The 14,290-nt window shown below is 46.0% G+C and overlaps 1 protein-coding gene across 3 annotated transcripts in view; it reads left to right on the plus strand.

Annotated features, from left to right (window-relative positions):
* AFAP1L1 (actin filament associated protein 1 like 1) overlaps positions 1-12,965 on the plus strand; it is a 58,109-nt gene extending 45,144 nt beyond the window's left edge. For all 3 annotated transcript variants that reach the window (XM_045079557.1, XM_004737871.3, XM_004737872.3), the window contains 5 exons: positions 1,686-1,797; positions 4,937-5,101; positions 7,464-7,642; positions 9,672-9,800; positions 12,428-12,965. In XM_045079557.1, the coding sequence (XP_044935492.1) occupies positions 1,686-1,797; positions 4,937-5,101; positions 7,464-7,642; positions 9,672-9,800; positions 12,428-12,451 (609 nt within the window). In that variant the 3' untranslated portion in view covers positions 12,452-12,965. The remainder of the gene's footprint in view (positions 1-1,685; positions 1,798-4,936; positions 5,102-7,463; positions 7,643-9,671; positions 9,801-12,427) is intronic.
* The last annotated feature ends 1,325 nt before the right edge of the window (positions 12,966-14,290 follow it).

Below are 14,290 nucleotides of genomic sequence, written 5' to 3' on the forward strand. Positions count from 1 at the left end.
TGCCACTACTTCTTTTTTCCTGTATTCAGAGATAATTCTCATTGAACCATCTGCTGGAAGGGGAGGGAGGACCCTTCTTATCATAGATCATGGCTCAGTACGGAATCCTCTGACAGAGAAGGCAGAGTGGTACAGCAAAGAGTCCCAGCTCAAGAAGAAGATAGGATTTGATGACCGCAAAGCACTATGCTGGTCCAAGCAAGGTGTTGGGCTCTCCACCGGCTCACTGCTCTGTGAACTGATGCTGCTGACTCAGGGGTGCCTGGGCGGGCGGGGCGGGGGGCTGGCCACTAACTGGGTGGCCACTCCCAAAGACCTTCACTTGGTGGCATCCACAGTCTGGCCTTCAGCTCCCAGGACAGAGTCTCCCCATTTGCTCACTAAATCAAGGAGATGCCAGTGTGGCCTCGGTAGCCATCACATGAACAGACTGCTTCTGGCAGCGTGTCCCATGTCTTTTCCTCCCATGGGAGAGCAAGACAGCCACCTTCTGATCAGACACTGGTGGGTGGGTCAGGCCTCACAGCTGGGGGAGAAAGAGGGAATTAAGCTGTCAAGGAAAGTAGACATTTCTACACGCCAGTCCCCCTGCCTTGGACACAGCTGGATGACCCCTAACTCTCACCTCTAAGGCTCCCTTTTCTACAAAGTTCTCCAGCCATCCTTCTTCTGCTTATATGGTCTTTCTTCAGATTCAGATGAATCAGCGGATGCAGCCTGAGATCTTTCTCAGCTGCATAGATTAGTAGCCAGACAGCTTAGTACCTGATGGCATGAACTTTGGATTTGGGGCTGAATCTGGGTGACCTTGGCCTTCACCTCACTAATCCTCATTTCCTGGCTTCAGATGAATACTATAAAACCTACCTGGTTGGATGACTGTGAGAACCAAATGAAATACTGTATAGAAAGACTTTAGCAGCACATAGACATCAGAAGGTCTCACACTGAGTAAAGTACTACTGTTATCAATATCATTATTATGTTACATTATATTCCACTCATGATTCCCTGAGCTCTGACCAGATTCTGAGTGCCCATAATATTCTACATGCACAAATGTATAACTCATTTAGTGGTGCCTGCATGGCTCAGTCAGTTAAGCATCTGCCTTTAGCTCAGGTCCTGATCTCAGGGTCCTGGGATCAAGCCCCAGGTCTGGCTCCTCACTCAGCAGAGTCTGCTTTTCCCTCACCCTTTGGCCCTCGCCCTGTTCACACACTCTCCTCTCTCTCTCTCTCTTAAATAAATAAAATCTTTTTTAAAATGCAGAGCCAGTTTATTAGGTTATATAACGTCCACCATTGGCCTTCTGATCTTAATTGGGAACTCTACATTTAGTGATTTCAGAAAATGTGAAGGATACTTCCAAATGACGTGAAGACAGAAGTGTCTATGATGAATCAAATATGCTCACCCAGAGCCCCCTGAGTCTTCCAGATTTTCCTCTCACCAGATATTCCAGTTTAGGGGTGCCTTCTGCGGCCCTCGACCCAATCGCGTGATACATACTAGTAGAAGAAATCTAGAAACTGCTGAGTGTGGCCCCAGTCTAAAAATGTAAGGCCACGATCTCAGAGGTCCTGCAGGGCTCAGCCCCTCCACTCAGAGCAGAATACCCCTGCCTGGGTATTTTGAGGGCTCTGAGCCGAACTGCTCTTCACCTCCTTTCTCATCTCCCCCAGGACGAGGAGCCCAAGCGTCCCGCGGGCACCCAGGTGAAACGCCATGCCTCCTCCTGCAGCGAGAAGTCCCATCGAGTGGATCCACAGGTCAAAGTCAAGCGCCATGCCTCCAGTGAGTTTTGGGTGGGAGCAAGGAAGGGAATGAAACCATCCACGGGGTCAGGGATCTCCAATCAGATTCCCCCAGGCAGCAGACATGTGAATTAATGAGCGAAGTGAGATATTAAGAAAACACTCTACTGTAAGAAAAATGACAGCACAAGCCACGTGATAGAGGGCAGTGGCCTCCAGAGGGCAGGCAAGAGGGGATGGGGCGGGGAAAAAGACTGCAGGAATCTGGAGCTCGCAAGCTCCATCTAGAGGGCACGCTGCTACTCAGCTCCAGCCAGAGGCTTCCACACAGTGGGGCAGCCCAGCCCAGCTTCAAAGATCATTCAAGAACAGAAACCTGGGTGCCTGGGTGGCTCATTGGTTTAAGCCACTGCCTTTGGCTCAGATCATGATCTCAGGGTCCTGGGATCAAGTCCTACATTGGGCTCTCTGCTTGGCCTGACACAAGCCTGCTTCCCTGTCTCTCTGCCTACTTATGATCTCTGTCTTGTCAAATAAATAAAAAATATTAAAAAAAAAAAAACAACCTTGCCTTCCTAGGAAATCTACTGACTTCTTAATATCAGCAACTAATTTTCAAAAATTTTAACACTAAGTAAGGCCAAATGTGTTTTTATGCTGCAATGTTGCATATATATGAATACACACATACACATATAAAATTCATCCTCAAGTTCTGTCTGTTCCGAAGTCTAAAAATATTTACAAATTCTGATCTGGGGGAGTATATGGAGAAAGGAACCCCTCCCAATTCCCTCAGGGCAGCTGCCATGAAAGGCACGGCTCACCTCCGTGTCCCAGCCCACACTCTCCCAACACCCCATAGATGAGCTGCGTGAATTTTGCCCGATTGCCACACTGCACAATAAAGGCTAAGTATGCCAGACTCTGGTCAGTTCTGTTTGACTTCCAGCACTAATCTCTGCTCCTGTGTGATTCACAAGCCAGCCAGCTTCCTGTAGGACAACATATTCCAAGAACCTTTTCCGTTACTGCTTTATAGTGCTTCCCCCTGCCCCTGAACAGAGTCAAGTTCTATTCCTTGCTTTTTTTTTTTTAAAGATTTTATTTATTTATTTGACAGAAATCACAAGTAGATGGAGAGACAGGCAGAGAGAGAGAGAGAGAGGGAAGCAGGCTCCCTGCTGAGCAGAGAGCCTGATGCGGGACTCGATCCCAGGACCCTGAGATCGAGCCGAAGGCAGCGGCTTAACCCACTGAGCCACCCAGGCGCCCTATTCCTTGCTTTTTGAAGATTCATTTTTAAAATACTTTTCTTTATTAGATCTCCACTTTAGTAATGTAGATTATCTCTTCTGGGGGTCAGAAGACCTGCATTCTGTTCCCCCACTTGATCATTAAATTACTAACTAACTTTGGAAAAGTCCCTTCTTTGTGGTTGTGTCACATTCCTTACACTATGCTCTCTTTGGCACTGGAAGTACAGGCCTTTATGGAATGCCCATTTTCAAATGGAAAAGTAGGGTTGCCTGGGTGGCTCAGTCCGTTAAATGTCTGACTCTTGATTTTGGTTCAGGTTGTGTTCTCAGGATCCGAGATCAAGCACCACGTAGGGCTCTGCACTGAGCCTGGAGTCTACTTATGATTCTCTCTCCCTCTCTGCCCACACCCCCCACTTATGTTCATGCTCACTCTCTCTCCAAAAAATAAAAATAAAAATAATAAAATAAAATAAAATGGAAAAGTAAATTGAAATAACCACATAAGATTAAAGAAATCATAAAACATTCAAACAACAACAAAGATCACAAAACATGTATTCTTTCCTCAAATGAAATGTTATATTGAGTGATATAAAAAAGAGATATAAAATACTGGAAATGACAGATGGTGGTCGGGGGTTTTAAAGTCCTTATCTGATACAACATAACACTGACAACACTTTGCTGTTTTATGCATTTATTTTTAGCTTACCAGGCTATAAAATCCAAACATCTGGGAAAAAATTCCCCTGGGATGCCACTGGGTACCTGGGAGGTTGGGGGAACTATGGGTCCCCTTCTGTGCCCTCCATGCTTTGTTTGTGATCAGGCTCGAACTGCAGGGTAGTTGACACAGGAATTGATCTTTGCATGCGTCACCGGGTGGCCATTGAAGTCCCTACAAGAGCTAGAGAGACAAGACCCCAATTATCAGTAAACCAAGGGAATCATTCCTAATTCCACACCCCACCAGCTTAAAATGACTGTGAATGACTGTCTGAAACAAAAACATAAATAAATAAAAATTTCCCTGTAACAATGGACTATGGCATAACCCCCCCACACACAGCAGTAATGCATGGCATGGAGCCCGGAGTAGACACACATGGGCTCAAACTGGGCTCTGCCATCATTAGCGTTGAGATCCAACCTCTCTGTGCCTCAGTTTCCCCAGCAACAAAACAGAGCTAACCATAGCAAAGTTTTATGAAGACTAAGTGCATATAATGGCATATAGGCATGTAAATGGCCTAGCATATAGTACAAGCTTGATAAATTTTTGCCAAAATTATCTATAATCGTCCACCATAATGTGGAGCCTGGAATGGATTCCTGGGCTCCTCTCTCCCTCCACCCATTTTCCAAGAATAAAATGGGCAATGCCTGAGTTTAGCCCAAGGTCTTGATTCTCTGCGGCCCTGAGTTATATATCCTGGGATCCAGCTGTGCGTTAGCTCTCTGCTGAGCGGGGAGCCAGCTTCTCCTTCTTTCTCTCCCTCTGTGCTCTCTCTCTCAAGTAAATGGATAAAATCTTTAAAAACAAAACAAAAACTTACCACAATGCTAAAGAGGTAAATTTGATCAGTGTCCGCATTTACAAACGAGGAAACCAAGGCCTGGGGTGAGGCACAGAAACACCACTAATCACTGTTGCCCGATGTCACCCAACCAGCAAAAGGTAAAAGAGGATACAAACCTTGGTCGGCCTCATTCCAAAGCCCTTGTTCCTAGTCCCCATGCTCTGCTGCCTCCCTTTTGCTCCTGTTTCCTTGGAGAATTTATACAGTAAGGATATAGATCTGAGTGTTCCCATTTTATAGATGGAGAAGTTGAGGCTGAGAAAGACGCTAAGGCCGTGCAAGTACTTTTACAAGAGATCAGAAGTGGGGGGCCTTCACCTGCCTTTTATCTCTGCAGGTGCCAATCAATACAAGTACGGCAAGAACCGAGCTGAGGAAGATGCCCGGAGGTACCTGGTAGAAAAAGAGAAGCTGGAAAAAGAGAAGGAGACAATCCGGACAGAGCTGATGGCACTGAGGCAGGAGAAGAGGGAGCTGAAGGAAGCCATCCGGAATAATCCAGGTACCTACATGGGCGTGTCCTGGGCACTCAAGTTGGGGGGGAGGGGAGCACGGGCTCAGCCCTGACACTTCCCATGGCAGAGGTCAGCTGCTTCTCCAGGACAGTGTGCTTCTCCACCCCATCTTCCTCCTCCTCCTCCTCTTCCTCAACTTCATTGTCATCATCCTTCCTGAGTAATTAAAGTGCTGTCACTCTAGTAACTGCTCTTGGGTAAGGGGAAGAAAAGGCATCACAAAAACGTGTACACTTAATGTAGTAAAATTCAATCTGATTTTAGAAATGTTAAAATGTGGAAAACAGAGTGTGCCTTAGAATCAAGGAAATAAGAGACATCATTTTGAACCTCCCATTAAGTCACTCATTCACAGAAGTGCTGAGCACACAACCATGTGAGACACTGGTCCTGGTGCTGGGAATGATGAACAGAGACATCCTCTTCCAATATCCATGGCCATGACCTCTGCAGGCCCAGCCTGCTCCGAGTTCCTCTCACCCCACCTTCTGCTCTTTCCTCCGAGTTCTCTCTATAGCTGGAGTTTGGCACACTTTCAGCTTGAGGTTTGCCCACATGCTTGAAGGAACAGAGGCCTTGTCCTTTATAAAATACATCCAAGGTAACACAGCCCTGTGAGAATCTAATGGAACCTATGGATCCTTTTCCCAAGGGGAAAAAAAAACCCCACAATTCACAATGTTGTGGACAGTTTCAGCAGCCAGGGCTCGTGTGCCCTCAGAGCTCACCCACAGAGTGCCTAGGAATCCATGAACCTAACAGAGAACTTCTAGATTAAAAGATAAGGCTTCTTCTGTGTAGCCAAGAACCAGAATCTGTGGGAGGGAAGCATAAGAAGGCAGTTTGGTCTCAATATACAGAACTTTCTAAGAGTCAAAACAGGGTTTGGAACAGGCTATCTTCCTTTTCCTGCTCAACTTTTTTATATAGCACATCACTTTGTAACATTTGATTATTTATTATGTTTATCATTTTTATTGTTTTTTTCTCTCTCTCTCTCTCTCTCTCTCTCACACACACACACACACACACACACACAAATATGAGCTCTATAAGATAAAGGATCTTGGCCTGTTTTGTTCACTGATCTATCCCAAGGATCCAGAACAGCACCCAGTACAAAGCAAGGGCTTAGCACCCAATAAGTATTTACTGGATAGATGAATGAATGAATAAATCAATGAATGAAAGAGAGAAAGAAACTAACTTTTAAACCTGGTAAGACCCAACACACCTCTTGTGCATGAAAAGATACTAATATAGGTTTGTTCATTTAGATTGAAAAGCAACAAAATCCCAGTAGGAGCCCATGGTCGATGTAAAACCCTGTATTATAACTCAGTTACAAGTAAGAGAAACCAAAGTCAAATTGGCTTAGAAATGAAAAGGAGGGCACCGGGATGGCTCAGCCAGTTGAGGGTTAGACTCTTAATTTCAGCTCAGGTCCTGATTTCAGGGCTATGAGATTGAGCCCAGAGCTCTGCCTAGCATTGGGCTTCACGTGCAGCAGGGCATCTGCTTCTCTCCCTCTCCCTTTATCCCCTCCCCCTGCTCCCTCTCTCTCTAAAATAAATAAACCTTTTAAAAAAGGAAAAAAGCAATTCCAAAAAAAAAAGAAATGAGAGGAAAAACATAGGGGTGCCTGGCTTGCTCAGTTAGTAGAACATAGGGTCATGAGTTCAAGCCCTTATTGGGTTTAGACCTTACTTTAAAAAAAAGAAAAGAAAAAAAAATTTAATAGGAAAACTGAGCAATCAGGTATAGCAAGTTCCAGGAATTGGAACGATGTCACCAGGAAGTAGAATTCTGTCTTCTGCCATCCTCTGTGTTGGCTTCATTCTCTGCCCCTCGTGGTGGCATAATGGCTGCACAGCTCTAGCCCTCACCTAATCCTTTCAACCACCCCTGCAGAGAAAACTTCTCTTCCCAATGGACCCCACAGAAGCCTCAGGATTCACTCTGATTGGACCAACTTTAATCTCTAAAACCAACCACTGTGACCAGAAAATGGAGACAGGATTATGGGCCAGGTCTAAGTCATGTACCAACGCCTTGAACTTAAAGTGAGGTCAGCTCCATCCAAACTAAAGGGAATTGGAGGAGAAAGGTGGTTTCCCAGGGGAAAATCAGGGTTCTGGATCCAGAAGGTGGGAAAACAGATACAGGGCAGGTAAAAATGACACAACCCAGCCTGGAGCTGGAATCCCAGGTCCCAAGTCCTTCTCTGAATTGGGACTGAGGGCTTGGAAAAGCCCCCTGAGAGGGACGGACTAGAACCTGATGTCCTGCCGAATTCCCTGAGGCTTCAGGCCAGGCTCAGCTGTTTCTCTGCCATGTCTCTGGACACAGGAACGAAGTTAAAGGCTCTGGAGGAGGCCGTGGCTGCCCTGGAAGCTCAGTGTCGGGCAAAGGAGGAGCGCCGGATCGACCTGGAGCTACGGCTTGTGGCTGTGAAGGAGCGACTACAGCAGTCCCTGGCAGGGGGCCCGACGCTGGGGCTCTCCGTGAGCAGCAAGAACAAGAGTGGGGTGAGTCCACGCTCATCTGGGCCAGGGTAGCTGCTTCTAAATCCCCTCATGTGCTATAGATCTTCATGGTTACTCTTTGCGGGTAGAAATGATGGTCGTTTACAGATGAGCAAGTAGATGCCCAAAGAGGAGAGGGAACATGCCAGAAGACAGCCTGCCAAAGAGCAGCTGGCACTGCTAGGGAGGGGACCGTCAGAGCAAGCTCTGGCCTTTGTTGTCTCCCCCAAAGCCCTGCCATTTGACTTTTTATCCTGAATGTGGTCCTAGAAGTAGCCTTTGTGTTACTGGTAAGTGTAACTACGGTATGTTAAATAACAAGTGTGTGTTGAACAATAACTGTGTTGTAGGTCAATAACTATACTATAGGTCAGTACAGCCTTTAACTCCTGTTATCTTACCCGACCTTCACGGCAGTCCCAGGAGGTGGGACACTAGATGTGTTGGCGCCACTGAACGGACAAGGAAACGGAGGTCAGAGGTGCTGAGGGACTTACACCAGGTCACTCAGTTAAGTAAGTGGGAGGCAGGATTCGCAACGCTGGAAGACTGACTCCAGAGCCCGGCCTTAGCCATAGTGCTTGTGCCCTGTCTTAGGGTCCTCAGTGTACCAGGTGGTCCTCTGGGCTTTGCACAGCCATGATCTCCAGGGCTCTAAGCACCCCTGCAAGGTAGATCCTCTCGCCCCGAATGAGAGCTCCTCAGGGAGAACTTGGCTGACCTCCGTCTCCATCTAAATGTCTCAACCTCAGCACTACTGATATTTGGGGCCGATAATTCTTTTTATAGGGGACTGCCAGGTACATGTAGGATGTTTATCAGCGTTGCAAGCTTCTGCCTGCTAGATGCCAGTAGTTCCACACCCACCTGACAACCAGAAATGCCTCCAGAAATTGCCAGATGTCCCCTGAAAAGGCAAAATCGCCCCTATTTGGGAACAACTGGTCTAAATTGCGAAGAGTCCAATGTGTTATTCTTTCTTATAGCACTTAGCCACAATTTCTGTATACGTGTGTGTGTGTGTGTGTGTGTGTGTGTGTGTGTGTATTTTTGTGTCCTTCCTGGTCTAATATCTATCTCCCGCACTGGGTTGTATAGTTTTATTAAAAATGGACTATGCCTGTTTTATCATTATAACCTTAGCCCTTCTACAGAGTCCGCAAAATAGGAATGCAACAAATGTTTGCTGAATGAATAAAACTCAATGCCTGCTTTCAGAAAAGAACAGGGAGATTCAGACAGATGAAATAGCTTGTCGGATAAGTTTTGAGTTGCCACCGCCTGATCAGACCACACCCCACGTCTCCTAGCCAGGCTGTTCCTTCTGCCGTGTGCTTCCTCTCCTTGGGGCTTTCCAACCTCATTTACAGATGAAGAGCCTAAGAAAACAAAGGCAAACCCACAGAGGGCTGGAGGAGGAGCTAGAAGTGGTTTCACTCATCCCAGCTGCTTCTTCCCACCAATATGCTCTGAAATTCACATTCCAGATAGCTCTTCCCAAGACTCCTGAACCTTTCTGAAGGCCTTTGGAGAGAAGGAGATGTCTTCTCTAAATTCCCTGCAGACTTAGCCGTTAATATGCCACACTTAAAGAACTACATCCAGTAATGTACTGCGCAACTATCTGGAAAAGTTAAGGGGTGAGGGCACTGTAGAAGAGAAGGAATATGGGAGAGATGAAGAGAGAGGGCGGTAGGGTTTGAATCCCAGCTCTCCCACTCACCAACTATGTGACCTTGAGCAGTGACTTGACCTTCCCATTTGGCTCATCTGTAAAACAGGGTGACTAATAATGGTACCTACTTCATAGACTTGGAAAGTCTAAATGAGCTAATCCATGCAAAGCCTGGTGCATAATGAGGGCTCCGTAATTTTAGAGGTCATTACTTTCATTTCAAGGCCCTCAAGGGGCCTTCCTCCCCTCACCCTGTTTGGTGCTGGCCTAACAGTATTTGCATTCTTTGGAGGGCAAGCCAGGTGTGGGAAGCCAGCATTAGGCCTCACCTATGTAACGATTTTTCCTCATCAACAGGAAACTGCAAATAAACCCCAGAACAACGCCCCAGAGCAACCTCTCCCTGTCAACTGTGTTTCTGAGCTGAGGAAGAGAAGCCCATCCATCGTAACCTCCAACCAAGGAAGGGTGCTACAGAAAGCCAAGGTATTGCAATAGCTCAGCAAATCAAAATTCAGAGATCTGGCAGCCCCCTTCCTACAGAACTCCACCGAGAGGTTCTTGGCCCCACCTCTTCCGGTTCTAGGTCCCAGGCTCGCTCCGTGATACTGGCCCACAGTCCAGTCCTCTCAGGGCCAGCTGTGTTCCAGAACTTTGAGGATTTTAGAAAGTTAATATGGTACATATACTGTGTATGATGAAAAACCCCAGCAAGTTCTCAGGAAGCACTGTGAAAGCAAACATGTTAAGTATTCTACAAGAAGTCACATGAATATTCACACCATGTGGAGTAGATTATAAACAGCCTCACATCAGCTCAGGTCAGGTTTTGCACCAATTGTGTTTGTGTCGAAATGCTTGATTCAAAAATTTGGTTTTAGGGTTTTCTGGATTGCAGAATTGGGAATAAGAAATTGTGGACTTGAGGGGCACCTGGGTGGCTCAGCCGGCTCAGCTGAAAGATCTGCCTTCAGCTCAGGTCATGATCCCAGGGTTCTTTCAAGCTCCATGCTCAGCCGGGAAACCTGTTTCTCTCTCTCCCCTTGCTCCTCCCCCCTGCCCATGCTCTCTCTCTCTTTCTATCTCAAATGAATAAATAAAATCTTAAAAGGAAAGAAGGAAGAAAGAAAGAAAGGAAGGAAAGAGAAAAGAAATTATAGACTTGAGAAACTAACACCTGAGCATAAGGACATGAGATTAGAGAAGTAAACAGCCAAAGGCTAGATCACCTAGACTAGACATCAGCAAACTGTAAAGGTAAATATTTGTGAGCTTGTGGACCACAGAGCTTCTTTCAGAATGACTCAGCTCTGCCACTGCAGCAGGAAAGTAGACAACCTGTAAACAAATGATGGAATGACTGTGTCCCAATAAAACTTTATTTATGGGCACTGAGATTTGAATTTCATAAAATTTTCACATGTCAAGAAACAAATTTTTTTTTAAGATTTTATTTATTTATTTGTCAAAGCAGGGGCAACTGCGGGCAGAGGGAGAAGCAGGCTCCCTGCCGAGCAAGGAGGCCGATGCAGGACTCGATGCCGGGACCTTGGTTGGGATCATGACCTGAGCCAAAGGCAGACATTTAACTGACTAAGCCACCCAAGCTCCCCCAAAATTATTATTCTTTTGATTTGTTTTCAAACATTTAGAAATGTAAAAACCATTAGTTTTTGATGAACACGTTCTTAGTTGAAAACACACAGTGGGCCAGATGGGCCTGTGGGCCAATTTGTTTCTCTCTGATCCTTGTAGGACATCGGAAGAACTGTAAATTTTGTTCTAACATAATGGAAAGTCATTGGCAAGTTTTGAGCAAAAAATTTGTGGATATGAATTACATTTTTAAAAGATCATTCTGGGAACACCTGGGTGGCTAAGTTGGTTAAGCATCTGCCTTTGGCTCAGGTCATGATCCCAGAGTCCTGGCATCATGTCCTGCAATGGGCTCCTTGCTCAGCAGGGAGCCTTATTTCTCCTTCTGCCTGCTGCTCCCACTGCTTGTGCTCTGTCTCTCTCTGACAAAATCTTTTAAAAAAATTTTTTAATAAAAAATAAATATTTAAATAATAAAACATAAAATAAATAAAAAATGAAAAGATATTCTGGGGGTGCCTGGGTGGCTCATTTGATTAAGTGTCAGACTCTTGATTTTGGCTCAGGTCGTGATCTCAGGGTCATGATCTCAGGGTTGTGAGGTCGAGCCCTGCATCGGACTCCACACTGGACATGAAGCCTACTTAAGATTCTCTCCCTCCCTCTGCCCCTGCCTCACACGTGCTCTCTCTTTAAAAAAACAAAAGCACACAAAACAAAACAAAACCATTCTGGAACAATGTTGAGAACTGATATGAAGACAGAGGAGACCAGTTAGGAGTCATCCAGATGAGAGATGAAAAAGGCGTAGTAGGGTGATTTGAAGTGGCTGGCTTTGGAGGTAGAGCCAAAGGATTTGCTGATGGGGATGTAAAGGATAAGGAGAAAGGAACCAAGGATGACTCAAAGTCGTTTCCCTGAGCAGCTGCGGTTTAGATGGTGAAGACTGTGAGAAGAGCAGCAGGCTGGGAGTGGGGAAACCTCCCAGCAAGAATGTTCTTCCAACCCTCCCATGTAACCCTGGTTTACACCATCACCTCCAGAGCTGGCAGGAAACCCTATGCATCACTTGTGGGTAAAAAGCCACTTTACCCATCACTTGTGGGTAAAAAAGCCACTTCAGTATCCCTCCCAGATGAAGTCCTGCATGGCTCCAGGGGAAACAAGAGAGCCCAGTGGGCCGCCTGCGTTCACCCTTCCTTACCAAACTGCTTTGTCTTTTCTTTCATCAGTCTCCTACCTCACCCCACCCCAGCATTAGAGCCAAGCATAGACTGGCTTCAGTTTCCTTGTCTGAGAAAGACAAACTTTGTGACATTTGAGCCCCCATAAAACTCCCCACTCCCCAGAGTGCAGAAAGGACTTACCCATGGCTACCGAAGGAGGGTGAGACTAGGAACCGTGGCTCTCTGGCCAGTGGAGATCTTTATGTAATCGGGTGCAGTGGAATGTTTTTATCCTGTAAGTCACACTAGAATGTTCAGCAACCTGATTTGTCTTATCTTTCTGGACTTCAGGAATGGGAAATGAAGAAGACCTAGAAGGAGGATGAAGATTTCATTCCAAAGGAAATACAAGATTGTATTGGAAACACTTTTTTCACAAGGAGATGCCAGGACACTGGAAGTAGCCCCCACTGGAAGTAGCCTCTCCAGGGCACCCAGAAGACCAGCTTTTACATGATTTGCATGATGACAGGGGAAACGGGGAGGGAAGAAATGGAAGGGAGGAAGGACATGGAGGGCGTCCTTTTAACTTCCCAGAGGGTGGAAAACAGGGATGGAGGGAGTCAGAAATCTGCACCACTGTAAAGGTTTTGTTAAATGTCTTTGCCCTCATTTCTGAAGAAATGAAAGCCCACGTGAATAAGCCATTCCATCCCATTCTAGCATCCCACTCCCAGGCTATAGGGCAAAGGAAGACAGTGCTGAAGCATCAGTAGGTAGTACAGTACAAAGAGCCAAGCTTTGATCATCTGATCACACTTGTGCCAAGTGGATTCATGTGGGGCATCACTGACAACCTCTGGGCAACATAAAGAGGCTGAAAAATCAATAGAATCTCCCTGCCTGCGTGAACGTGAACAAAAGCTACAGACAACACACAAATTCTGCAGTCATTCCTTCTGTGCTTCAGAGCTGGGTGGGTGCGGCTACCAGAACCCTGCATTTGAGGTGCTTTCAAATTAGAGGTCTGCTATGCAGCAGGCGAGGGGAGGCTCAGCCGGGGACTTGTTTTCAGCCCACAGTGATAGTGACAGGAACATGGATTCCTAATGTCCACAGTATGGTGCAGGAATTGTAGGGTGGGGTCATTTGTAGCCAGTCAAGTCCTTTACCTATTTCATTTGACACTCGGGCTCCAGGAGCTAGGGCTAGAGAACCAAGTGACGCTCTGTATGTCTTTATCCTGAGTTTGCACTTAAAGGCTCTCCAGTCTGCACTTCTGTACCTGCTGTCAAGGAAAACTATCACGGAGAATCAAAGGATGGTGGCTCATTTCTGCTGGGAGTGCTTTTTACTAACACTTGATACTTTTATAGGGGAGCAGGACTTCAAGTCTTGGGCAGTCTCCTTACTCTGCCACTCACTGCTTTCTCAACACTGTAGACACTTTTTAGTTTTTTAGGTCTTTATATCTCCTTCCAAAAAAAGATAAAACCAGTTAACTGTTAAGAGCTCAAAGGCTAGCTCCAGAGAGAGAAACACAGACACACACACACACACACACACACACAATAACCTTTGGACACTTTACCCTACCTAGGGTTTTACATACTTCTGCCTTATCCAAACTTTACCACTCTTTAAGGTAGCTGAGGACCAGAGCAGGGAAAATAGCCTGACCAAAATCACCTAGCTGGTCCGTGGCAGAGGAAGAGACTTAGGGCCTGTGAGCCTGGATCCAGACAGAGTTGGATTTGAGCCTCACCTCTGCCACTGCCCAGCTGGTTAAGTCTGGGAAAGTCACCTGACCTCTCATTCTTTTCTTTATCTACAAAACCCAGGTTAACAGTTCCATTTCCTCCCCCCACCCCCAAGACTATTGGGGAAATTCAGTGAGATAGCACAGGGGAAGCATCTTGCACCGTCTGAGAAAGAGGAAATGCTCAGTCAATAGTGGCCCTTATTATTAGCTAGATAAGAAACGTCTGACTAAAAACCCTGTGTTCTTTCCACTGAAGAAATGATGTTTATATGATAATCACAGCCATCAAAAAGCTAAAAAGCAACTAATCCATAACTGACAGTTTTCATCCAGATTCCACTTATCTTCAATGAAAAAGGAGCTCACATAATCTACATTGTTAATGTTCTTTTTTTTAAAATGTGGATCCTGGAACGACACCCAACACCCCAACTCTGTCCTCGGTGTGTATT

The sequence above is a fragment of the Mustela putorius genome, unplaced genomic scaffold (assembly GCF_011764305.1).
Source record: "Mustela putorius furo isolate JIRA1106 unplaced genomic scaffold, ASM1176430v1.1 tig00000407_pilon_pilon_pilon, whole genome shotgun sequence".
In the NCBI taxonomy this organism is placed as follows: Eukaryota; Metazoa; Chordata; class Mammalia; order Carnivora; family Mustelidae; genus Mustela; species Mustela putorius.